Source organism: Vigna angularis, chromosome 11 (assembly GCF_016808095.1).
Source record: "Vigna angularis cultivar LongXiaoDou No.4 chromosome 11, ASM1680809v1, whole genome shotgun sequence".
Classification (NCBI taxonomy): Eukaryota; Viridiplantae; Streptophyta; class Magnoliopsida; order Fabales; family Fabaceae; genus Vigna; species Vigna angularis.
Window position 1 is genome coordinate 1861012 of NC_068980.1, and position 26864 is coordinate 1887875.

A 26864-nucleotide genomic window follows, 5' to 3' on the forward strand; every position below is an offset into this window, starting at 1 on the left:
GCGTGTGAAATTAATATTCTCATTAGTGAAGGAGAGAACGAATTTTACTCTAAATCCTAAAGTGATTTTTGTTTAGTTGCTCGTACAGATTATTGTACACTGCCAATGTATTAAAATTAAATATTTACATATGACATGAGAAACAAATAAAATACTCAATGGGTATTATATAATTAATTACCTGAGAAAAATAAGGAAAATGTCGTGAGATCATACACCTATATTTCCATGGTAAGAATACTCAAACCCAAAACACAAAAGGTTAATCTCAAATCCGCACAAAAAAATCTCCGGGGTTTATTTTGGACTGGTGAGGGTGAAAAGCAATTTCATTTTGCATGGAACTTGCTGCTAACGGATTCATAACTTGGGACATTCATAACTGCAAGACAAGCAGATTGCAATAGCACTATCAGAAACTAAACCAAATGCTTGAATTAGATTATTAATTAATTGAAGATTACCATCCCCATAGGATGCCATAGTGAGAGGCGATGAAATAATCTTCTGAGAAAATTTAGAGATATCATTCAAAGTGATTGCATCTACTTCCTTCAAGAACTGCTCTAGTGGCTTTCTGAAAAAAGGTAATCACACAAATTCTCATTACAAATTATGCCCATGATTTAAGTGATACTTCTCAGTTTAAAGTAGCAGCAGCAGGATGATTTAAATAAAAGGAAAAAAATATTGATAAATAAATAAAATAATAGGCCTCTGATTGATTTTTTTTACCTTTCTCCGTAAGTCAATATCTGCCTTCCTATATCCTCTGATGCAATCATCTGCAATAGCAATTAGTCTTGGGCAAATGACAAGTAAAACCAATACAATTCTCCTTTCTATTTGTGACAAAGCGTGTAGAGAAATCCATGATAGATAATATAGAAGGAAGCAATGATGCAAGAGTCACAGTATTCTTAATTCCAGTGGGGTGTGAGGATTAAATGAAAGAAATTCCACATCATTCAAACTACCAGTTCAAGTAGAGAGAGTGAAAGAGAGCATACTCTGGACTCTAAATTCATTAGTACTGCAGACTTCGTGGATTCCTTGGCACGGTCAAGCTGTATCTGTGAAACTGCCATTGTGGGAAGACCATATTTAATTTGACAGATATCAGAGTTAACAAAAGGAAACAAAAAGCAAGGCAGTCAGATTAAACCTTGTCCTTGTGATGCGAGTGCTATTAATTCTCTTACTGCTAGGTCCACAGCTTTTTCCACAAAATCAGAACTCTAAATTGACACATGAAAAAGAGCTCAAAATTCATACTTTTAAAAATATTCTGTCGAAAATTCAAAAGAGCTTAAAAGAAGGAGGAAATGAAGAAGTAATCGATAGGAAACCTAGTCTGTGTAATTTATCATAAATTGAATGAGGAACGGATTGAAGGGTCATTGACAACATGCGGAAATCTACAATTTATTTTATTTTCGGATCAACGTTCAAGACAACTTCAACTTAGAAGTACATTTTAAATATCTTGTGCTGTGTTAATGGATTATAGAAGGGAACTTATTTTCTAGACGAACTAACCCAACCATTCAATGAATAAAAAAATTCAGAGAAAATTAAATAGAGACATCACATCTGTGTTTTTAGAAAAGATTGTGCCTTACTGTGGTTGCATATAAGCCAAATAACCCTGTATTGTTGAAGAGACTGTTGAATGCAGAAAAACATTGAATCTGTTGGTATTCATTCAAGACACGAAGATCTGGATTCCATTGTATAAAAGCAAGTTAAGAGATGATCTACTGATATGTGAACAGAAAATAGTGAAATTGACTTCATATAGCAATTAAAAAAAGTTAAAACTATACTCAAACGGGAAAACTTGAAAAGTTCAAGATCATAGTGGCAAAGGTAAATCAAATCACTTATGAAAGCCAGCTGTAAACTAGAAGATATATATGAAAGCTTACAAAGCCTTGAGTGCATTCCCTTTCCAGGTCCCCCAGCTGAGAATGACCCACCTCCTCCCATAAGCATCTGCGGTACTAAGAAATGTTACTTCCATTCAATTCCTTCTTTCCTCCTTTTCTTGTGCATGAATGCCGACAAAAGAAAATATACAAATACATAGACATGAGATCTCTTGAAATCATAATGACTCACAAAAAACGAGTACCTGTAGAACGGTCAAAATAATAGCTTCTTTCTCTTTTTTCCAGCCACCAGGCACTTCAAAGGCAATAGCCACATGTGCAACCTGCCCTTGTGACAGTTTTTTCAGAAAATAAGTAATAATATACAGCATTTGGTAGGGAACAAATATAGAAGGAAAAACATATGAAAATGCCAGTGGTCTAGAATCAAATCAATACACACCCCTGATTCACCTTGTCGACGAAAATCACCCCCAACATATTTAGAACTTGGTTCTTCAGAACGCGGAACACATGGTAGATCAGAGAGAAGTGGTTCAGCAACGGATAGAAGTTCTTCATGCTCAACCCCAGATGCTGCAAGTACCATTCTAGGTGCAGTATAATTCTCCTGATTTTCCAAATCCCACGACATTCAGATAATCAAATACATTCTCAGAAGTTTTAGCTTTGAACAATTAATAGCAGTAGCTTTCATGAAGTATCGAAAATGACAACAGATCTTACGGCAACAAACTCCTCTAAAATGGGGGCATTTAATCTGTTCAGTGCTGATTCAGTAGCCAAAAGTGGCATAGCCAATGCTCCAGAATAACCAGCAGAGTGAACTGCCTCCATAAGTAGGCGCTGTGGATTGTTTGCTTGCTCTCCTATCTCTTCTTTAACCTTTCGAATCTGTACAATAGATTATTCAACAAGACCAGAAATAACTGATATATGACAGAAACTAAAGTGAAAGAGGGGAACGTTTCCCCATAATGTCTTTTTAGAAGGGGGCTATCAAGACTATTTTTCCTTCCCATAATATATATATACATATATATATATATGTATGTATATATATATATGTACATATATATATATATATACATATATATATATATATATATATATATGTATATATATATATATATTGTTTTTAGAAAATATATTTTACATACTGACATACACATTATTTTTCACTCTCCCATTATAAAAACCATGTCAAAGGTGTGTCATCCTGTGCCTTTTTTTTTTTTTCTTAATCGATATTGCACTAGACCACAACAAAAGAGGGAAAGTCCATACCCTGGTTTGCAAAACAATGATGCACAAGAATTGAAAAAGCAGTTTTTCAAAGAAGAGATTCATAAACAAAGAAAATATACCTCTTCGTTGACCTCCCAATCCAAGAAGGCCGGATTCCTTACAGAGTCAACCAGCAATTCAATCATTTGTGGGACATAGGTTCTCAGAGCATCAAAAGTGTAGCCCATTTGCTCCCGAGAGGCTGAGGCTCCTACATTACCACCCACTGCTTCCACTTCCCTTACAACACGAAAGTGGCTTCGGTTTGTCGTGCTCTTGAAAGCCATTTTCTCTAGCAGGTGCGATGCCCCGCTTGACAATGGCGACTCATAGAGGGAACCACAGTCAACATATAACCCTACTGATGCAGCAGGGTTCTGGTTGACAACCAAAACATACACATCATTTATACTATCAGTAAAAGTATCAACAACACTATCATTGAACATGTCAAATTATAGACATTCACATACTGGTGAGGTTTCTGATGCTATTTTAAGACCATTGGAGAGAGTTGTGATCTTGGTCTTTCCTGGTTCAACATAATCTGGCAGTGAAGATGGAGGGGGAAACCCTCTAAATGGGGTGTCCAGAGGAGGAAGAGAACTGGAAGATTCCCCAGTAAGCCAGCTGAACAGACCTCGCGAAGCAAATCTGGAGTCTCCCACGGTTCTCCCATTTCCCTACTCACATATTTTAATCACAATTGAATTCCAACCAATTGAGTCTCTCTAGAAAAGAACCACATGAACCATATAATACGCATTTTCCTTTCCGATAGGAAAATGCTGATTGAAACATGAAACATGAAACAAACACCTAACATGCAGTGGATATGTAATCCCCAAACAAACAAACAGTCATCAAAACAGGTTACACGGGATTCTCAAACACAATTAAAATGAAGAAAACAAGCATTTCTCACAACTTAAAAATAAAAACTAGAAAAAAACTTTCACCATGTTTCCCCTCACAAAACCAATCTAAACGGAAAAAGCTAAAGAGAGGTTGGTGATAATGACCTTGAGAAGGGTGAGATGTGAAGATGCAGCTCTATACATGAATAAAACAAAAAATGAATCCCTTGAGAGTTGAGATAACAGAGATGGCTGCTGTTTGCTTATGCTTTCGCTATGAATCTGAATCTGATGAAGAGTACCGAAAAAGAGGCTTTTTGATTCAGATGTTTGGTTTGGCTTGGCTACAAGTGCCACTGCCATGCACAAATTTTACGCTTTCTTTTTATACGTTCTGCACATATAGCCACGTTACCAATACCATGCATTTTCTCCTTGATTTTTTCTACATTTATTACACATTTATTTTTATTTTTCTCTTTTTATTACAGGAGACCTTTATTATGAATTAGGAGGACTTTAGTTCTTTCAATTTTTTTAATAAAAAAAATTTAATATATAAGTATATTTTTTTAATTTTACTAAATTTTATGCATTTGGCTTTAAATTGTATATATCTATAAAAAAAATATTTAACACCCAAAATATTTGTTAATGATATGCTACTGCATGACCTATACACCTATATTTTATATACATATATTAGTTGTTAAATTACTTTTTTTTAAGTATCTTATTCTTAACAATTACATTTTAAATGGAATTTTCTATTATATATCTTTGTACAACTTCCATGGGCAAATTTAAATTTATTACAAAATGGCAGAACATGTTTTTTGGTCTTTCAAAAGGTTACACGACCCTAGCCTTTTAAGATTCCCTAATGTTTGGTATAATGTATATATGATCATTCAAAAATTATTTATAAATTTTCAAAATAAATATTATTTGTCTACCTTATAAAATGAATTTTAGATTAAAAGCAGCAATTGAGATTTTTGAGAATTAGAACTAAAGAAAAAAAATTCCTAAAAAGAAAATCTAAATTTCATAAATATTAAAGCTAACAATTTTACATTTTGGAAGAATAAAACACAGATAAATTGAAGAAAATCAAATCATACGCATTTGATCAGGTTTTAAAATATTTAAATCTTATTTCACTAAAAAAGTGGTTATAAGTTAAAGGTTTTTCTTCTTGCACCCTCGTCATTACTAAATAGTGGTTAAATTCATCACATGTAAATAGAAAAATGTTAAAGTGGTAATTACTATCAAATTGACGCAATCCAGTGTAACTTATTTCGCCAAATTTCTTAACCCTCCATGCTACTACTAGCTACTAGCTTGGGCAGACCCTTTTTTTTTTGCAATAAAAAAAAACTATTTTAAAAAGTTAAGTTTAAAATTATATTATATAAATTGTTAAGATTCCTATAATTTTAAATTTAAATCTCTTAAATGATATATTGAATTTAGAAAACATAATGTTTTGGTTGAATCTCGTCTGACCTTACTAAAACACACAAGAGTTTGTCGAAGACTGGGTGGACGTTGCTGAATCCCACGAACTGAAGCAGACCGAGCGACTCTGTCTCTAGGGGACACTAGAAGCTGGCGAAAACCGGACGGTTACTTCTTTGCTGAGGGCTGGACGCGCTGGGAAGGGTCGAATGGGCTCTCGTCTTCGAGTCATGGTTGTAGTATTCGTTCTCTCTCCTCGTTCTCCAAGCCGAGCGGTCGGGTACCTGTTAAAGACACTCCGATGCTTAAGTCAGTAACATAGCCGAGTGGTCTGTAATGCATGTATATATTGCATCGTAAGCAATCTGTCCAGAAATCATACATGGAACCTTTATTTATACTGATTGTAATGGGCTTTTACCTTTCGTGGGCCTGATAACGGCCCAATCATACCTTAATCTTCATTAAAGGCTTTAATGAGTCATTAGTGTTTAACCGTGTAGTTGACCTAGTGAGGGTCGGTCGAGACTGCCGGTCAGAAGGGTGGTCGGCCAGGGATGTCAACCTGGGTAGGCGGCCACTCGGTTCTGCTGATCGGTCACATTGGACGTTCGATCTTGATGGTCGACCTGGATGGGCGACCTTGGAGGACCGCTCGGTCTATGTATGGTCGGTCAAAGGACAACGTTAACTTGGACGCTCGGTCACGATGGTGACCTGGGTGGGCGACATTGGGGCAACCGTTCGGTTTATGAATCGGGAGGACCGGACGGTACATATGGTCGACCTGGATGGGCGACCTTGGAGGACCGCTCGATCTATGTATGGTCGGTCAAAGGACAACGTTAGCTTGGACGCTCGGTCACGATGGTGACCTGGGTGGGCGACATTGGGACAACCGTTCGGTTTATGGATCGGGAGGACCAAACGGTACATATAGTCGACCTGGATGGGCGACCTTGGAGGACTGCTCGGTCTATGTATGGTCAGTCAAAGGACATCGTTAGCTTGGATGCTCGGTCACGATGGTGACCTGGGTGGACGACATTGGAACAACCGTTCGATTAATGAATCGGGAGGACCGGACGGTACACATAATATGTATTTATATATTGAAATATATTAAATTTAAAATGATTGTATACTTTAATATAAAAAATAACAAAAAATATTACAAATAACAAATTTTAATTGAATAAAATAAAATAAAAAAAAAATTATTTAATGGGATATTTTTAATTGATTTTCTATTAAACTTTTGCGGTTTTTTAATATTAAAAAATTATAATTTTTAAATAAGTAAATGACATAATTGTTATATCATTATGTGATAAACTTAAAATTTAATTAAACTTACAGATTCGGACAAACAAGACTAAAGGGGAGAAAGAAGAAAGCTAAGTAAATAAATGAAGCATGCAAAAGGTGAGAAGGGGACCGTCTAGGATGGTCCAAATTGAACTCTTTCAGTTAGCACACATCAGCCATATAAAAATTCAATCTTTGCATTTGACTCTTATAGCTACTTTTTTCTCAGACTCCATGCTTTTACGATTGGCTACGCAGTCGACAAAACTTTGGGAAAATGAAATAATCTTAATTTTCATTGAAGAGGCATGACAGCTGGTGACTTAATCTGTGGTTAAAAAATCAGCAGCCAAAACTTGTTACGTTTACTTATTGCATAAATTATTGATCGATGATTATTTGTGTGGTGCCCTTTCGTCTCAAATAAAGGTGATCACACTCTCTGGTCGGTGTGCTTAATGCAAATTGGAGAATAACTTGACAAACAGTATGAAGCATTTTTCCAGAAAAAGGATACGACAAAATTGGTGGTCCTAAACAAAAAAATTAAATACAAATTAAATCAAAACTCTATAGTATGAGTATGATCTCATCACGCAGGCTCTCAGACAAAGACTTTTTCTCTGGAGACTCAAGTTGCTTCTAACAGAAACTCCGTCGTTGGTTTCAATTTCTTTTGTTTTCTCTGTAGAAAATGCCACCCAGTTGTTTACTTTATATATTTCTTGCCAAATCAAACACTTTATCGTCAATCACTATTTGCTTTTTAGTTCTGTAGTTCTGCCATTACCTATGCTTTATGGTACATACATAGTATTTGGTTTGATGTTCTGCTAGGATTTCAGGTCAGTAGCAGAAACCTCCGAGTCCCAAGAAAACCTTGCAAATCGAATTGAGGTATTATACTATCATACAGAATCCGACAACACCATGCAGGATTCCACCACAGCTGCTTCTGGGTTCGTACTTGAAGATGTTCCTCATCTATCTGATTACATCCCTCACCTACCCGTAAGGCTCTTAATTCTCCCTATATTCATCCCCACCTAAAAGAACTTGGTTTCTGGTTTGAGTGGGCGTGTTTGTATTATGACTTTATCTTCTGAGCACTGACAGTGAACAGTTTTTGATATTGTCAATTAATATCTGTTGGGTATGATTTTTAATGTAGTCATCATGAAAAAAAATTATATTGTGAATCAGATAGAGATCATACTAGATATGATTTTTTAGATAATTAGTATAAAAGTCAACAAATTTGGTGACTTCTGATCAAAGCTATGGACTATTTACTCTGTGTTTGATTTTTAGCATATGATTCCTTTTTTTAATCATGCAGACATATCCAGACCCGTTACAAGACAATCCTTCCTATTCAGTTGTCGCGTAAGCCAATCTGTAGTAGACATTTTCAATATTCTTTCTGGTGTTGTTTACTGTGTTGTGTAGACACTGTTGGAATGTTCCAGAATCAATTGGTGACTGAGTTGGATAATTTTTTATTCCGCAGGCAATATTATGTGAATGTGGATGATACAATTGCGCAACAGGTTATTGAATTTTCACCTTTTAGTAGATGGAGTTCTGTTTCTATCATTGTCGCAGTGTTTGACAACTGGTTTCATTGTCCAGATAATTGTACACAAAAATAGTCCGAGAGGGACCCATTTTCGGCGTGCTGGGCCAGCTCAGAAGGTTTTACCTTTTTTTTTTATATATCAAAAGTAAGACCTTGATTTCCCCAATGTAATTCATGGGAAAACAACGGTGATTTGAATGTTTGGCAGGTGTATTTTGATTCAGAGGAAGTGCACGCTTGTATTGTCACTTGCGGTGGACTTTGTCCTGGTCTAAATACTGTTATAAGAGAAATAGTATGCGGCTTGTATCATATGTATGGGGTGCACAGAGTTCTGGGAATACAGGTATCACTTATGGACGAATTGTAACATCACTCATGTATATGTATGTATTTATTATAACTGCACCAGATTAGGAGCTTTATTTGCAATTTTGACAGGTATTGAGTAGTTTCTAAAGTGTAAATCTTGTGTTTGGTTATATGTAGGGAGGATATCCAGGTTTTTATTCTCGAAATACAGTTCCTTTAACGCCAAAGGTTGTGAATGATATCCACAAACGTGGTGGAACCATCCTTGGGACATCATATGGTGGCCATGACACCTCAAAGATTGTTGATAGCATTGAGGACAGGGGCATTAATCAGGTTTATATACTTGGAGGATATGGAACTCAGTATGAAGCAGCTATGATTTATGAGGTAATTAATTGACAAAATAACTTGATGATTGCATATGCTTTAAAGTTTTGTGGGTATAATACTTTTCACTGATTGAATTTGTAGTCATAAGATTTAGTTATTCATGCAGGAAGTTAGAAGGCGTGGCTTGAAAGTTGCAGTAGTTGGAATTCCAAAAACTATTGACAATGATATCCCAGTAATGTCATTTTAACTGTAAAATTGTACATGTTAAAATTGCTATACTTTTATGGTATTTTAAAGGGATTTTTGTTTAAGGAATCACCTATTTAATGTCATTCTGCATTTGAATTAGGTTATTGATAAGTCAATTGGCTTCGACACTGCTGTCGAAGAGGCACAGCGAGCTATCAGTTCTGCTCATGTGGAAGCAGAAAGCGCAGAGAATGGTATTGGTGTTGTAAAATTAATGGGGCGTTACAGTGGTAAGTTTCGTTCATTTCTTTGATAGTATACAACTTTAGCTTAATGGTATCACTAAAGTGTGGAAGATCATAAAATTGACTAGTATGCAGCTATGATGCTTGATTTTAATCCACAAACCCATGTAAAATTTCTTTTATTTTCCTTTCTGTGGCTACACCAGTATTTTCATTCCAGCAAATTGCTTAGTGTCTCTTATCATTTGGCCAACATTTGATCGTCTTTAGTCTCTTATCATTTGACATGCATTTGGGTTATTTATTGATCTCCTCGTATTGTTTCTGAAATGTTGACCCTTTCTCATTTCTAGCACGTCTTTTGGAATACAAGTAAATATGCTATGTTTTGTCCCGTACCTTGAAGCGTTATTACCATTACCAATCGTCTATTGAAAGCTGACCTAGGCACTTACTCTTTTTTCTCATAACATCCTTCCAAGAGTTTCCATCAAGGGACCTGCCATGTTGAATTATTGATTATTTACCATAAACCACGAGAGTCTCTTGTCATTCTTACTTATATCTCGCCGTGTCTTGAATTAGTTGTTGCAGTCACCAAATAGAGATTTCATGCAGGATTTATAGCCATGTATGCAACTCTTGCTAGCCGAGATGTAGACTGCTGCCTGATCCCAGAATCGCCATTTTATATGGAGGGTCCAGGAGGACTGTTGGAGTTCATTGAGAGAAGACTGAAAGAGCAAGGGCACATGGTTATAGTAATTGCTGAAGGAGCAGGTCAGGAGTTTCTTTCTGGCCACCCGCCCATTGTTAATAAGCAGGAGGCGTCTGCAGACCAATTACTTCCAGATGTTGGTCTGTGGTTATCCCAGAAAATTAAGGTAAAAGTTATGCAAGTTTGGCTTGCTTACGCAACGCATGCAACTGTGAATTCTCTGGAAACTCAACATTTCTTTGATTAATTTTCCATTTTTGGTTTTACATTTAAATATTTATTTTTTGTAGGATCATTTTGCAAAATGTCAAAAAATGCCTATTAATCTGAAGTACATTGGTGAGCTCTCTTCTCTAAACAGTGTATTTACTTAAGAACAAACATGTAACTAACAAAAAATTGTCTCGCAGATCCTACCTACATGATCCGTGCTATACCAAGTAATGCATCTGATAATGTATTCTGCACCCTCCTTGCCCAAAGTGCAGTTCATGGTGCAATGGCAGGATACACAGGCTTCACCGTTGGTCCAGTCAATGGCAGAAATTGTTACATTCCATTTCATGTAAGTTCTTGCGACTCTAATAAAATCTATTTGCTACTGTACCAATTGCTTGGTTCCTTTCATACGTGCCGCAAGGAACAGACAACTCGGCAGTTAGGTTGCTGGTCCTGCCTGAATTCTCCTTTTATCTGGAATGAGTCTGTAAATATTGTGAACACCTTTTTTCGGTTTTGTAAATATGCTATTTTTGCCCTGTATTACTTGCTTACCTTACAGAATGCTGTTTTTGTACGTGCAGCTGATAAACGAGGGAGAGAAGAGGGTTGTGATAACTGATAGGATGTGGGCAAGGTTACTATCTTCAACCCATCAGCCTAGCTTCTTGAATCCAAAAGATAGCACAGCAGTGAGAGAGGAAATAACTGAACCAGAAATAGCATACTAAACAGGCCGTATACAGAGCACAAATATCACGCCAAGTTAAAATGCCTTTAAATTGTACTGACCATGTCAATTAATGATCAAATTGAATTAGCGTAATATCAAATTAGATAACTGAGGTCGGATAAAACCAAATCAGTACATCTTTTGCGGTATTTAAGCCACAATGTGTGCATCTACATTTACAAAATTTTGAATTCAGCTTAGATATCAAAAGAAAGTGAGATCTGCATAACACCTTTGGCATCAGTTAACTATTACTCTACTAAATACGGTGTTAATAACCTCTTTCAGATCCTTGCAACCTACAACTTTCATTTCTTCCAGACCTTCGGTTTCTAGAAGTTTTTCAGCTTGCTTTGGTACGACACACATTCTGTAACCCAACTTCGCCACTGTGTTAACCCTTTTATCAATTCTAGGAACCTGTATAAATAAATAAAGAAATCACCAGGCTAAGACATCGATGGAATACAAAAGTAATCCGTTTAATTTGGCTTAACGAACATAAGGAGCTTTTCTTAGAAAACACAACAAAAAAGTGTTGTTTCAAATGGGAAGGATGCCCTAGAATTTACTCTAGCATGGTTTCAATAAACCTCAATCAACCGGCAGGAATCAAGTCCCATCTAACAAAGGAATATTTTATTATTAATGAAACACTCAGAAATAGAATTGCAAGAGTGATACTACTGGCTAAGCAAACCGTTTGGCCAAAGCTACAGGCTGAAGACTGAAAGAAACATCACCGCTGCCATTGCAAACTCCCCTTTCTAGACATATCCGATCACAATTGTTTTCTCTTTTTTAAGCAAGCATGAATTCATTAATAAAGACAACCTAGAACGAAGCACACGCGTGTTCTCTCTCCTCTAACTGAATCTCACTCTGTAGATGCTTTACACAAGTTGTTCCCTCCCAATTTACCTTTTTGGGCCAACTATAGTAATTAGTAAAAATTTAGGTCCATAGTCCTATCACAACCTCAAATATACATACTGCGGACAAAAAGGGCAGAAAAATGCTTGACCTAGCCATATCATGTCATTGTTCATCAGAACTAAAAACCGACCAGTTAATTCAAATCTGCATTCCACAACAGAGTTCGACAACACAATCCTTTCCACCACTTTCCTAACATGTAGAAAACTGAAAATGCCACTTAATTCAAAACACATGAAACCTCACAGGCAAGAGATCGGAAATTTTTCCCAAAAAAAGACTTCCATAGATTGAAACGCAAAGCAAATTTAACATCTACAAACCCTTCAATAATCAGCACATTGCTACGCTATTGAAAACTCTAAATTGATTTTCAATATCGTAGTAGTGAGTAGAAACCTTTAACATTAAATGTGCTTACTTACCATGCGAAGCTCTCCACCAAGGCCAATTTCACCAATGAACGCAGTCCCCTCTGGAATAGGGAACTCCAAAAAACTGAAAAAAAAAAGACAACAAAGATAAATAAATTATACCAATTTCTAGAATATTGTACTGGAAAAAAAGAAAGCATTCATGCTAATAGTGCCAGACCAACAAGAACGAACATCATTTAAAATAAATTAGAACACGAACCTGCTGCAAATTGCAGCTGCTATTGCAAGATCTCCAGCAGTCTCTGTCACTTGGAATCCACCAACAACATTCAAAAACACAGCCTGTTGAAGAAGCGGCAAGATGAGAAAATACATATTAGAGATCTACTAGTTATAACTTTTATTTGTATTGTAATTTCATTTAACATTCATATGTGGCAGTATTAGTTTCCACGAGGCTTCTTACAGAAACTGGATCAGAAAACTCTTACAGAAAGGAATTCTCAATTGGAAAATGAGAATTATGTATAAGTCTTGCAATTGTAAGTTTACAATACAACCACTAGCACTTTGAGGGCCCAGAAACCTCCCACAACACAGTTATTTCTCCTTATCCCCCACACAGACCCAAAAACACATTTATGTATACATAACTTCCCCCTACACACAACTATATAACTAGTAACAGATTTCTCAGCCAAATAAATCAATTAGCTGTATTTCTTTTCTCTCTTATTACTTCTTTCATAGACCTTCGTAATAGGGGATCGTATACTAACAGCTTCCTGTTATGATTCAGTGTACCTGCTGGCTCAGCAATAAGTCATACAGATATGCTATATAAACTACAATACCACTGTGCATGAGATATAATACAATTCTGACATATTCTCAAATTTCTCTCTCACTGTTTGACTATCTCATCCTTCTGATATCTCTTTTTGCTTCTCTAATATGGTATCATGAGCTTGTAGTTGATCCAAGCCACATATTCTACGCAAGATTCAGTTTTCAATCAGGCAAATTGGCATCCAACCTTTTCTCACCAAATTTAAATCAAATTGAGTTCCAAAAATTTCTGAGACGGTAACAGTAAGTGGAAGGATTCATTCATGGTCATAAACTCTACTGTTGTTTGGTTAAACCTGCCATCATCAGAACCTTACCTTTCAGAGTGCTAAGTAATGTTGATTTGATTACTCGACTGCTATTGCTCACCTCATTGTATATTGATTCTGGATCTACCCATAATGTGTGAAATAGTCCTTTGGCAACATTGTATATATACCATATACTACGTAGCATTTTAGACTTTGAAATCCTCATTAGAAAGCCTTAAAAGTGTCTCTCTCATTGTGTAATATTGCTGTCCCTAATTTTTGTGATGAATTCTGTCTAGGTTGTTGAAATAAAAGAGAAAGAGGCTAATGGGTAAGGAACACATAGGGTTATGTATTTATAAATAGGAAAATAAAAAAGAGATGGGCCAAAGCCTGATACATCTAACAACTTTACTAACAGAAATATAATAAACTGAATCGGGAATATATCTCAATGTGTAATATTGTTGTCCCTAATTTTTGTGATGAATTCTGTCTAGCTGAAGTGCATAGACTCCTCCCATGCACCTACAATAGTTTACACCGCATCTTTTGAGCTTCAATACTGTGACTTGTAGGGAACAACACCTGCCACTTAATATTGTGGCCACCTTTACGAGCTTAGATGCTTTGATGCTTATACCAACTACACTTGTCCCCCTCACTTTAAGGAGCTAACTGAAGTGCAATTCAACACCAAGCTCAAGGCCATACAAACTGGTACCAATGGAGAAATTCGATCTATAGGAGCATAGTTTGCTAAATGTGGAATAGCTCATCACATCAATTGCCCACATACTAATCACTAAAATGATTCACGTTTGTTGGCTCCCCCATACTTACATTCGCACATCTGTTTATTCCCACATTTTTATTTTTATCATATTTGTTGAAAGAGATAAAAGAGATAAACATTGATGCAAGAGAAGCTGAAATCGGTATGTATGGGTATATCATGAAGAAAAAACACATGAAACCTGGTCATAAACATTTCATAGAAATAGAAAGACAAGAAAGTCAAAAGGATATAACATTTGTAAATCAGCTTACATTATCCTGGAGATGAAGACCTGCTTGCTTAATAAGTACCTACAGTTCACAGACTAGTGCAATAATCAACACACAATAAATTTCATTGCGGTAGGCTATATTTATAGAAAGAGAACTAATATCACCAACAAGCATCCCTTTCATTCATTTTCTCATTCAAATGAATTACCACATGGGAAGGTTATGAAATATTGTTAAAGAATTACCGAGAAGAGTGGCTTACACATTTAATAATATTAGCTTTGTTTAGATGGATCCCATTGGATTGTGAACTCGAAACTGGGCTATGTGTGAGGCATAGTGCCTGTAGAATAAAATTGAAAATTATTAGATATATTAGATTATTAGATATATAAATATCTTATCTTTATCTTTTATCTTCAGTTACTTTGTTATTATTATTTATTTATTTTTAAGACTTAGTTCATATTTTCTTTATTATAAATAAAGTACCCTTTGTGTATTTTCAACACAAAAGAAATTAATCTCATACATAGTTTTTCACTATATTCAATATAGTATCAGAGTCAGGTTTAAAGCATATCTCAACGTAATTTGATATTTGTTGGATTATGGGACAACCTATTAATGTCGAGTCTCACGCTCGAGATGTATATACCTCAGCATGAGGGATATGTGTGGGAAGTTTCACATCAACTAGAGATAAGACCAATTTAGAGTATATAAGTGAGTGCAAACCTCACCTTACAAACCGATTTTGTAGGATTGAGTCAAACATAAAGTCAACTTTTTAACAAAAATCAATAAAATAATTTTCTAAAAGGATATTAGAGCATAAATACCACATATAAGAAGAATGCACAATGATGAAAATTAAGGTGTATTCTTAATCTCTATCACAGATACACGATAACTATAATGTGACGAGCTTTGAGGATTTGACACAACTTCTTATGGAATCTTTGTTGCAGGCATCATACTCAGGATAGTAAGTTTAAGACTTTGGTCTTATAAGATCTCTCCATTGGAATATACTGACATAACATAAAAAATTTAAGACCCTGAGTGTAAAAATAAAATAATATATTTCTGTCTTGGAAACATATATTTCTATCAACAACCAAATAAAGCATTAATTAGAATGTGAATCTTATAAGACTCTTATTCTGGAATAGAAGTTGTAGAAAGGTCTTAAAAGTGGTGTGGCATGATGGAACCCACAAAAAATAAATTAAGATCTCATAAAATCACCCTTTCCGTCGAGATGAAAATTAAGGTCTATTCTTAATCTCTATCAGAGAAACACGATAGATTAATGTGATGAGCTTTGAGGATTTGACACAACTTCTTATGGAATCTTGGTTGTTGGCATCATACTCAGGATCGTAAGTTCAAGACTTTGGTCTTACAAGATTTCTGCATTGGAATATACTGACATAACATAAAATTTAAGACCTTGAGTCGTAAAAATAAAATAATATATTTCTGTCTTGGAAACATATATTTCTATCGAAAACCAAATAAAGCATTAATTAGAATGTGAATCTTATAAGACTACTATGCTGGAATAGAAGTTGTAAAAAAGTCTTAAAAGTGATGTGGCATGATGGAAACCACAAAAAATAAATTAAGATCTCATAAAATGACCCTTTGCAGTCGAGATGGCCTGACAAAAAAATCTCTAGATGATAAATAAGGATCATTTCTTCACCACGTATCTATTCACAATTTAAAATCTAGAAGCTGCTATGATTGCATTTATCAGATAATAATGAAGCCAAACTCATTTTATGCATCACTGCTTGCAATTACTTATATCCACAATCAATGACAAGGACAATGGTGACGTTTCTCAAGATATAGGATATAGAAGAAAATACACAATAGACTTGGATTCTTAGATTCAACGATAATAGGAAAATTACCTGAATTTCAACTAAAAATGTCCTTGTACCATCCATTATTACCGCAATAGCAAGTCCGGCTAAAACATTTGAATCAGAGTGTTGTTGAGTGAGAAACATTTCACTGGCATTTGAAACAACCTGGAGTCCTGACTGTGACATCTCAAGAACTGCAAGCTGATCATATAAATCAACACAGATAGAACATCAATTTTCTCACATCGTTCTAATTATAGAAGGTAATATAAGATAGATGACCAAATGCCATTATGAAATTGACATGATAACACACAGAAGGAGCTTCTAAATTTAGCTAAATTAAGCAATGATAAAATGTCAACACATTAGGATAATATATAGTCTCAGTCCTTCACCCAGCAGTTCATATACATGCCTTGGTACTCCAATAATTTAAACTTCCAGCCAGATATATCAGATCAGGTACTCATTCTCAAAATTAAGCATCACAGAAAAATACTAATGACAGAAATAAAACAGAAGTAAAAAGCAAGAAACCAATGCTAGTAGTACACTGTTCATGATATTCATATATTAAGAGTCATAGGAAGACATCTTAAATATAATAGTAGAAACAAAATAGTTACAACCAAGGAAGACATCTTAAATATAATAGGAAATAGTCATAGCATACCTCATCAGTGGAACCAAAGCGATTTTTCACAGCTCGCAGCATTCGATATGGAGAGTGCTTCTCACCCTAAGCATTAATTTGAAAAATTAGCACGGAGAAAATTGAAATGAAACCTGGTGATTCAATTAAAATGTTAAAATGCAATACGCAGAAAAAAAACTGTTAAAAAAATTACACAATCAGTTAAAATGTAATATTGTAAAAATAAATAACAATGATTCAGGAGAAAGGGAATAAGAAGAATTGTGTGCTGTGACCATAATAAATTTCAGAAAGGAATAAAAAATTTATTGACAATGTAAATATTGTTCCACTATATCTTTTTAACTCATTTTTACAAATAAACCAGTTTCAGTGAAATAAATCAAATAACATAATTTCAGATAGTGAGAGAGTGTATTGAGATCCTACATTGACCAAACATATGCCTAGTGTAGAAATTATATGATAGTATTAAAGCCTATCCTAAATCTATTATTAGACCACCTAAATCCATTCTAGACAAATCCTAGGTGTGAAGGGCTGTTATTGGGCCACCCATATTTATCCACACTCCAAATGTCTGGTCTTGAGCATGAATGATCACATGATGCCAGCAAGAGACTGTTCGCCAACCCTTTTAAGAAAATTGTTTTGATTTAGCAGAATGCAAAACTCGAAATACATACCCCTCGGAAAAATTTTCATATTTTGCCCTGCCAGGATATAGTGCTTTACAGACAAGACACTACAGTAATGTTCCAAAAAAGTCGATAATGAAGCCAAAAAATAGAAACCATAATGATGGGCAGCTCTACCACGTAACGACTATCCAAAAAAAAAAAATGGTGTAATGAGGTACCAACTTCCATATACAAAACAACATCAACTATATGCTCTAAGACGCGAGGTCCTGCTATCTCTCCAGATTTGGTCACATGTCCAATCTGAAAAACAAAGCAAAAGAGAAAAGTAAATTTTTTTATCACAAATGGCAACACTTCAAAGGCCACAATAAGAGACATGCACACAGATAAATTACAAATGAAATCCACACAAGCAACATCAATCATAATACCTGCCATTTCAGCACAATCATGTGACTTTTACCATGATGGGATCACAAAAACTGTAAAAATTTCCAGTTTTACTCTAACGACATATGTCAATTGCAGACTTGGCTGAATAAAGGGATTAAACTGTTGAAAAGTATGTCCTATTATCGGAAAGTATCTTCTATTTGAGGGGTGTATTAATCTGATTTGTATTTAATTTTATTTTCTACTTAATTTCCTCTATTAAGCAAGTAATGTACCCGTTTCTAAGTCATTAATATTGTAGGGAACAATAGTGCTGGAAACGGCTTAAAGTAATCAAGGTCTGAGAAAACCAAATAGGCGGATTCATGTATAGTAGCTTATCATTATCCTACGAAGTTTGATTTTCTATTTATTGTTACTAAATTTACTCCGACGTAAATTATTTTATATAAGGAATACTACTTAGTACATCAAAAATTCGAACAATTATCCAAACATGATGCAAAAAAGATATTGCATTAATAGATCAATTTTCCATTTATATATAATTCACAAAAATTGATAGACGTGCTCACCAAAATAACTGAGATGTTAGTTGTTTTAGCAAATCGCATCAAAGCTGCCGTACATTCCTTCACCTGTTACACACCAAGAAAAAGTCACATCTGATGTACCACAGAACCAGGATACGATGCATCCCAATGACCAAAAAACAAATTAAAAAATTAAACGGAATTAATCAATCATGAGTTTGACCTTTTAAAAAATCCTTGATTTGACAATGATTAAATACTATGAAGAGAGATTTGGTATTGACAAAAGTTAATTAAATACCAAAGAAACATTCCAAACAACACATGATACACATTTTAATAGAATATAAAAGAGCATTAGGAAGAAGCTATTTTGTCCACATACTCTCCTATTAGTTACAATTTATTAGAAATCACAAAAATTATGGGTCCCACGTCTTATTTAATTATACTCCCTCCTGATTTTGTAGTTGTAAAAAATTTCTAAACAATAAGCGGGTGTGCTTTCCTAGCACTGCTCTAGAATATAAATGGATGTGCATAGTGCAACATAAAAGAATTCTATGAATCAGAGTTTGAGAGAAAAACTGATAATCCGACACTAATTCTTTTGGATGTATAGATCATAAAAGTGGATTCTTCCCCTCCCAATAAAGTCATCTCCACAGACAAGGTTAGGAATTGAATCCTTGACATGTCTTAGGAACCCAGCTATTTACCAACTTACCAAATGTGCTGAACTTTGTTGGTTGATAGTTTAAAAATTGATATTGAAGTTGTTATTCTCTAAAACAGAGATCAGTATGGATGCAGTGAATGTTAAACAGATATAACTGGCATTAGCTAACCCTGCTGAGCCGGAAACAGCAGACAGCTAATAAAACTACAACCTACTGTACACATAAGAGAAATAAACAACAAACCTAAATGCACTCCGCCTAACATAGTTAAAACATCCAAGAAAAATGTAAAGTCTCTTGAAGGTAGTTAAGTTTGGTGTATTCAAAACCTGAGTAATCCCTCCAGCACTTCCTATTACTGTATTCAGGTAAACAGTTTGTATTGAATCAACCACCAGAGCACAAGGGGATAGACCATGAGTTTTCCTCAATATGTCCTACCACCAAAAGGCAAAAGTAAAGCATAGTTATCAATCGTAGATAGTAATAGCAGTCAAAGCCAAAAAAAAAAAAGCAATAGTGCTATAGTACACAGTGGAATGCCTCTTTATATGTACATAGATTAAATAATTAAGTAATTTAAATCATATACATATAAATGCTAAAGAAGTGCTCAAAATTCACAACATATTCATAATTAACAATCGGAGGTCACAGGTTTTAAGCACAAACATACAAGGAAAAAACAATATAAGTCATTTTAAACATTCAATAAAAAGTGATAGAGTGTTGCTCACGGAAAACAGTAGAGGATGAGGGTTCAAAGTTTAAAACAGAGGTGATTCAGAATAGTAGAGAAATAATGGAGAATAGGTAATCACCAGATATACTGCATGACGAGGGTGCTCGTTGGTCCAAGTCAAAAAGTGTTAGTGTCACACAATACGGAAAGTGAGTGCGAAACTAAGTACAATTAGGGATATTTTTAACATTCTAAAAGGAGGGGGAATAATTTTGCCCCCGTCCCCCCTTTTGAGGGCAAAAAAAAAAGGTTTCCGATCACTTTAGTCTCACTGGAGCTACAGCCACTATTAAAAAAATGCACTGGTATTAAAACTTTGCAGCAGCCTATGGCTATTCTTGACAGAAGAAGTGCATTATCGATAACTATGAAGTCAAACGAAAAAAGAGGACTGTTATTGAGGCTTCATTACACACTGTACTACTATGGCCAATTAAGAATAACATCTTCCGGGAAACTGACTCCGTGACAGTGTTGGGACATCAAAACTCATGTATGAATAAAATACTGGAAGAAAAACTAATCAGCAAAATTCAAGATAATGTACCTCAATATCAGTACTTGAATATAAATAGATATTGGACTTAATCCCAAGGCGATCGGCTCTAGCACAAATTTGCTTAAGGCTCTGTCACATAACATAGAAGAAATGCTTATTAAATTATAAAAGTGTCAGGGACCTAAAGATAATAAAAAATTGAACTATCCATCTTCAACAGCAGTGCAATCAGGGATCAACCATCTAAAAATTAAAAAACAATAAAAAATAAAATTATAGGCCAGGAGTTAAATGTCAACAGTATTAAAACAAGACATGGCAATAATTTTCTATAGATTAATTTCGTATCAATATCCAATATTTTAAATTTTCAACATCTTTACGTGGCATCTTCTTTAAGTCTTGAACAAGTTTTTGATACGACAGTAAGAATATCAGTACATTTTTTATTTTAAGGAATTCTCCTTAGGCCCTTATGCATTGGTCGTGTTCAGAACCGTCAATCTAAAATATCAATACAAAAAAGTAAATTAGAACAGTATTTATATTTTAAACTAGTTCTATGTTATACATAAGTTATCACAGACATGTGCAAATGTTCTGACAGTATACAATAAATATAAACCATTTGTCCTGTTAATTTGGTATAAAAGAGATTGGACAAATTATCTGTGTTTTGGAGTTATGTGTCTGTAAAACTAAAACGTGTTTATAAAAACTCCAATTAAATTTAAAATACACATATTTTATAATCTTATTGATAAATATATAAATAGTCCATGTCAGTCCCTATAAATATAGAAATTGTTGCTTTAGTTCCTTAAAAAATGATTGCCTTGTTTTAGTCCCTCTTTTTTTCTTAATTGTGTTAGGTGCGGACTTTGTCCTTCACAAAAAAAAAACATCTACTTATGGTTATGGAAATAGAGACTACACTCACACATTTCACAAATGAAAAGAGCATATTTAGAAGAATTAAAATCATATTTAACAATAAAACTGTTAACAGGTTCAATGAAAGCAAACCTCTTCACCAGACACATATACAACTCGAGGTGTTTCATCATCACTGTGTTCATTTGCTATCATTGCTGAAATCTTCCAAATCAACATCACAAATAAACCAGGCATTAATGACAGTTGACGAGATTGTTATAGAAAGTTGATTCATGAGACTTTATATCCAAATTTATCTGTACCTGTAACAACAGAGTACTTTTCCCGATACCAGGATCACCACCGACTAAAGTTAAAGAACCTTCCAAACCATTGTTAAAGATAAAGTTAGCCCTGGAATACCAAATTTACTTCTTGCAGGATCATCACGAAAACTTGAATTGAAAAAGGTATTATTATCAGACAATCAACTGGAGGAAGCATTCGTTTGAAAATCCAATTGAGATTTTAGAGGAAGAAAGCAAAAAATAATGTGTACACGCCATGTGAATAAATGTACCAATATCTTCGAACAGGCAAATCCATCATATTCAAACAAACATTAGAAGAAAAATTGGATAGAACCTGGTACAAGACCTCCACCAAGCACTGTAGAAATTTCATTTCCGAGGGAACCAGACCTGAAATTAATGCGAACTGCACAGTATAAATTTGAGAAAAGAACCACGGCACATCTTTTGTAAAAGTCTAGAAGGGCAAATTCCCCCTCACACACACATCAAGGCATGGTAAAAAATTGTCCTACTAATTAACTCCTTTATGAAGATGAAAAACATTCATAGAAACAGTACATTGCTATATGCTCGTAAACCCTCACATTACTTTTTTTCTACCATTCTCCAAACAGTCCTGCTACCCCAAAAAACCTTAAAGTAACCCTCTGTTACTTGAGAGCTATGATGCACGGATACAATCCGTACCGGATACGATGACACGTATCGGATGCGACATATGCCAATACATTTGTTTTGAAAATAATAGGATACTATATTTGATATGTGCATATTGAAAAATAGCAAATTATAAGTTTTTGTCATCATAAAAATACTGATATATAGATTAGATGTATAGATAAGATCCTAAAATATTGGACACGTTGGAGATGGATAAGTGACTCAAATCGAAGTACATAGAGGAAATCATCCTCATCAATCACCACATGATCCAAAACAAGCTGAGTCCAAATACACAAACTTCAAATTTTGAAGAAAAAGAAAATAACTTACAGAGGAATTCTCCATTTGTCGTGATTGAATCCACGGTTCACCTCTTCCAATTTGACGAGGCGCAGCTCTTCAGGTCGTCGTGGGAGCCACGAGCCCACTGCGTCCTCGGTAATGGCTAACCCCCCTCTGGATTTGTCAGTTAATTTGCTCTCGTGAAACTCTTGCATTGTGCCAGTTACATCGCACTCGGGGCATGTCCCCCACCATCTCCCCGTCGTGTGCCCACAATCAGAGCACACCCACTGAGCTTTCACCTTCCCCTTTTTCTTCACCGCCGCTGCATCATTTCCCCTCAAACCGCTAGGGTTTTCATCTCCATCTCTGTGATCGCTTTGCTGCACAACTGGGTGGGCGTAGATGTTCCCATACCTGCTCCAACCGGTGGTGGCGGTTTCGTTTGTTGGTTTGTCTGTGAGGTCAGCTTCGGAAGAATCCGCCGTTGCAGAGTAGTGGGAAAGAAGAGGTCGGAAAATGCATTTGGGGTAGTGAAGGTGAAGCTTGTGTGTGATGAGGATGGTTCTAAGGAGCCTGGTCATGCTATTCGAGCGAGAACAAAATGCTCAGCTGCATAAACCCTTATTTGCCTTGAGGGGTTAATGCGAGGCGGGAACAGTGGAGAATTCGCTACAAAAACAAGTGTAGCATTGCCGGGAAGAGTTTACTAGGATGTCTACGCATTAGATGATACAAAAATGTCGAATTAATGTATTTTTAAGGAGAGTGTTAAAGAAATTTTTTCATAAAAGTATTTTAAATTACTAAGTATAAGTTGTTTTTTTTCATTTTCCAAATGTTAATGGTTGTTAATAGAATGAGTTCAACCAAAAATTTTCTAATTTTTTTTCTAAACTCTTTAAATTAATTATATATTTTTTAAATTTTATTTAAAAAAATCGAATCACAATTTTTACACATTCTCTTCAAACTTTTTACTACTAAATTAATTTTATAGTTCATCAGTTTTTTCAAGTAAATTAGTTTTACTTTTTTTTACCTCAAAAATATATAGGATAGTTTTACTTCCTACCTCCCAAATATTTAGGTTAATGTATAAGTTAATGATTACAAAATAAACTTGTTAGTTTAGTTACCCATAACTCAAATAATTAAATAAGAGATTAGAAATGTAATTTAAATATTTATTTACAAAAAAAATGCTTTTTTTATTTGACTTTATTATCAAAGTTTTAAAAACCTTTTAAATACACGCCACTAATAAAGAATGTGTGGATTCAATGTGTGTATTGTTTTTTATAACTTAAGCCTGAAATAAACATCTGTAATTTAATTTCTTTTTCTTTTCAACACCGAATTATAGTAATTTTTAAGGAGTTCATACAACTTAAAAAGAAGTTTTTATTTGTATATACTTTGTTTCTTTGTGTGATAAAAGCAAGGATAAATCAAACATCTCCCACTTTTATCACTTAAACCATTTTTTCTCTCTATATATTTTTTTTTGTCTTGACATGAAATACAGAAAATTTTTCATTAGACTCATGTTCATGATTTAAGTCGTAAATATTATTTGTTGTATAAGGATTAGCATAACATTTCGATAATTTATATGCTTAATGTAGTATATTTGACATTTAAGCATAGTTTTACCTCACATGTCACGTTTCACATATATTTTCTGTCTTTTTCTCCATGGCATTTACTATATTGCATATTTGTTTCCTGTGAGACTCTCTTTCTCTAAAGGCTTCAATATTTAATTCATAAATTATATATACTTTTAATCTTTTAATTTTATGTAAAAAGTAAAATTAGTTTATTTTTAAATCTTTAAAACAATTTAACTTTTTTTTTTAAATTACGAATTTAATTCTTTTAATCAAATTTTGTTAAATTTATTTAACAAAAAAATTAAATAAATTAAACAAAATTTAGTTAAAATGATTAAATTAAATAACTTATTTCAAGTTGAAGGATTAAATTAAATTAAAATTTTGAAAATAAACCATTTTCAATTTTTACTAAAAATTAAGAGTAAAAATATATTTAACTTTTAATTAATTCATCACAAATTTATACTCATCCATTTTAAATTACTTTCCTTCCGAAGTTCTATTTCAAATCCTTATACCTTGCACACTTATATTTGTTTCAAATCTACTTGAATTTTGCATGCATATTATGATTTTAAGTTTTTCACTCTCTCAACAGATATCATCAATTGTAAATTTTTATATTTGTTTCTTGTATTTGTTAATTTTGTCATTTGAATTGTTTTTACATGTTTGTTTTGTAAACATATAAGATATTTGATTATCAGTTATGTATAAACATGGATTTTAAGTCTCCACATGATTTTCATGTTGTGAAAAATTTCAAGAACATTATATTTTAAAAATAAAACATAGCATTTTACATTTTTGACAAAATCAGATTAGAATGTATTGTTTTATATCCATTGTTAAGTCAAACTAGTCTATCTTGGTTAACAATTGATACAAAATATCACATTCTACATTATCGATGAAATTTCTCTATATTTTCTATTAAAGACATTTATAATGATGCAACTATCAACATATAAAATGCTTAGAATAACTAATGTAAAAAATCACGTTGCAGTAATGATAACTACGACGGTAAAAAGTGGCTGGTATAGTCCTCAACAACATGAACATGAATGATGTCCATGAATTAAATATAACAAAGACGATAAAAAAAGATGACATGTTAACAGTATTCAACAATGTAGATGTTACACGAAGAAAAAATTACATTAAATACAATTTATAGTTTGTGGTTGTTTGTAATTAAATATTTAGATGATTTAGGTTTTATATTTAGATTTTTTTTTTTCGTAATAAGGATACAACTTTTTGTGTAAATTTACTAAAATAAAAGATTTCTTTTTTATTTTGAAACATTAATTCATGATAAAGAAGTTGTGCTTTAATAGACAATATTGATTATTAAATATTATTCCTTTTACCATACACCAACAATTCAGACTTTCTTCGACTAATCTCAATATTTTTTTTTTAATAAAAATTGTGTTTTTGTGCATAAACTTATAACTTCTCTTTTATTTGTAACCTTTTTTATGTATATATAAATTGTGTTTATAACACAGTTTTTATTTTATTTTTTATCCAATCAAGTAGTGTTTTGTTTTTATAATTTTTAAAATAAAGTATGTAAAATTCATATTTAGCCCGTGTATGCATGCATTTGTTTTTCAGATTGGAAATGATTTTGCTAGTATGAAGTTATTTTCTAAATTTTTATTTGATGATTGTTTATTTTTGGAATTATTCTATTTTTATCCAATGCAAATTTTGTTAATTCATAATATTTTTATGAATTTAATAGTTTTCTTATTATTTTGTTTGGTAAATTTTTAATTGAGATGTATTTTCATGAAACCAAAACAAAACAATAATTAATAAACAATAAATTTTTCCTAAATAGAGTTATTATTAATTCTATTTAAAATAGTAAGTGGACATATTCATCATAGGTATGAATACATAACATGAAAATTATTAGAAAGTAATTTATATATGTGTATTTTCAACTAATTATTACTTTATCTTAATAATAGGCCATTTCAATGAAAATATGTAATAATAAAATTTAGTAAAAACTTAATTAAATATATTGAAAATCACATAAACTTAAAATTTAATCAAACTTTCAAATTCGGACAGACAAAACTAAAGGCGAGAAAGAAGAAAGTTAAAGACTTGTTTTTTTAGTGGATTTAAGAAAACGAATTTTAGAGAATTTGAAAGGATTTAAAGATAAATTTTTTTATCATTTATTTAAATTAATTTAGAGATAAATGGAATAAATTTAAAAATAAAATTTTTAGTTTATCACGAGTAAATAAATGAAGTAGGGGTCTAGGATGGTCCAAATTGAACTCTTTCAGTTAGCACACATCAGTCGTATAAAAATTCAATCTTTGCACTTGACTCTTCACAGCTACTTTTTTCTCAGACTCCATACTTTTACTATTGGATTGGCTACGCAGTCGAAAAGGAAATAATCTTAATTTTCATTGAAGAGGCACGACAGCTGGTGACCTAATCTGTGGTTAAAAAATCAGCAGCCAAAAAACTTGGTTACGTT

The 26864-nt window shown here is 33.6% G+C and overlaps 3 protein-coding genes across 6 annotated transcripts; 1 reads left to right on the forward strand and 2 right to left on the reverse strand.

The window, feature by feature from the left end:
• Positions 1-158: 158 nt before the first annotated feature.
• LOC108333449 (mitochondrial-processing peptidase subunit alpha-like) lies at positions 159-4374 on the reverse strand. The gene is made up of 13 exons (XM_017568895.2): positions 4202-4374; positions 3653-3862; positions 3260-3556; positions 2619-2786; positions 2335-2502; positions 2135-2215; positions 1929-1995; positions 1623-1720; positions 1166-1238; positions 1011-1081; positions 736-785; positions 465-577; positions 159-382 (listed from the first exon to the last, which is right to left on the reverse strand). The coding sequence occupies exons 1-13, from the start codon at positions 4238-4240 to the stop codon at positions 330-332; spliced, it is 1488 nt and encodes a 495-aa protein (XP_017424384.1). The 5' UTR covers positions 4241-4374; the 3' UTR covers positions 159-329.
• Positions 4375-7295: 2921 nt separating this feature from the next.
• Positions 7296-11370, forward strand: LOC108333453 (ATP-dependent 6-phosphofructokinase 3-like). 2 transcript variants are annotated; one of them, XM_017568902.2, is made up of 13 exons: positions 7296-7467; positions 7654-7819; positions 8148-8194; positions 8319-8358; positions 8441-8503; positions 8596-8733; positions 8877-9089; positions 9199-9267; positions 9385-9514; positions 10088-10353; positions 10478-10526; positions 10598-10752; positions 10991-11370. In XM_017568902.2, exons 2-13 carry the CDS (start codon positions 7739-7741, stop codon positions 11135-11137), a joined length of 1398 nt encoding a protein of 465 aa, XP_017424391.1. In that variant the 5' UTR covers positions 7296-7467; positions 7654-7738; the 3' UTR covers positions 11138-11370. The 2 variants fall into 2 exon arrangements, with proteins under 2 accessions (XP_017424391.1, XP_052727062.1); XM_052871102.1 differs by having other exon boundaries at positions 7296-7819.
• Positions 11240-23441, reverse strand: LOC108333451 (uncharacterized). Of its 3 annotated transcripts, XM_017568898.2 has the most exons (15): positions 22776-23439; positions 22114-22169; positions 21792-21850; positions 21619-21690; positions 20641-20721; positions 19681-19788; positions 18714-18776; positions 17965-18045; positions 17120-17185; positions 16489-16644; positions 14826-14906; positions 14603-14641; positions 12712-12794; positions 12501-12573; positions 11240-11559 (listed from the first exon to the last, which is right to left on the reverse strand). In XM_017568898.2, the coding sequence occupies exons 1-15, from the start codon at positions 23309-23311 to the stop codon at positions 11380-11382; spliced, it is 1734 nt and encodes a 577-aa protein (XP_017424387.1). In that variant the 5' UTR covers positions 23312-23439; the 3' UTR covers positions 11240-11379. The 3 variants fall into 3 exon arrangements, 2 of the variants coding, with proteins under 2 accessions (XP_017424387.1, XP_017424389.1); XM_017568900.2 differs by lacking the exon at positions 14826-14906 and having other exon boundaries at positions 22776-23440; XR_001832558.2 differs by lacking the exon at positions 11240-11559 and having other exon boundaries at positions 14603-14655; positions 22776-23441.
• Between the last annotated feature and the right edge of the window lie 3423 nt (positions 23442-26864).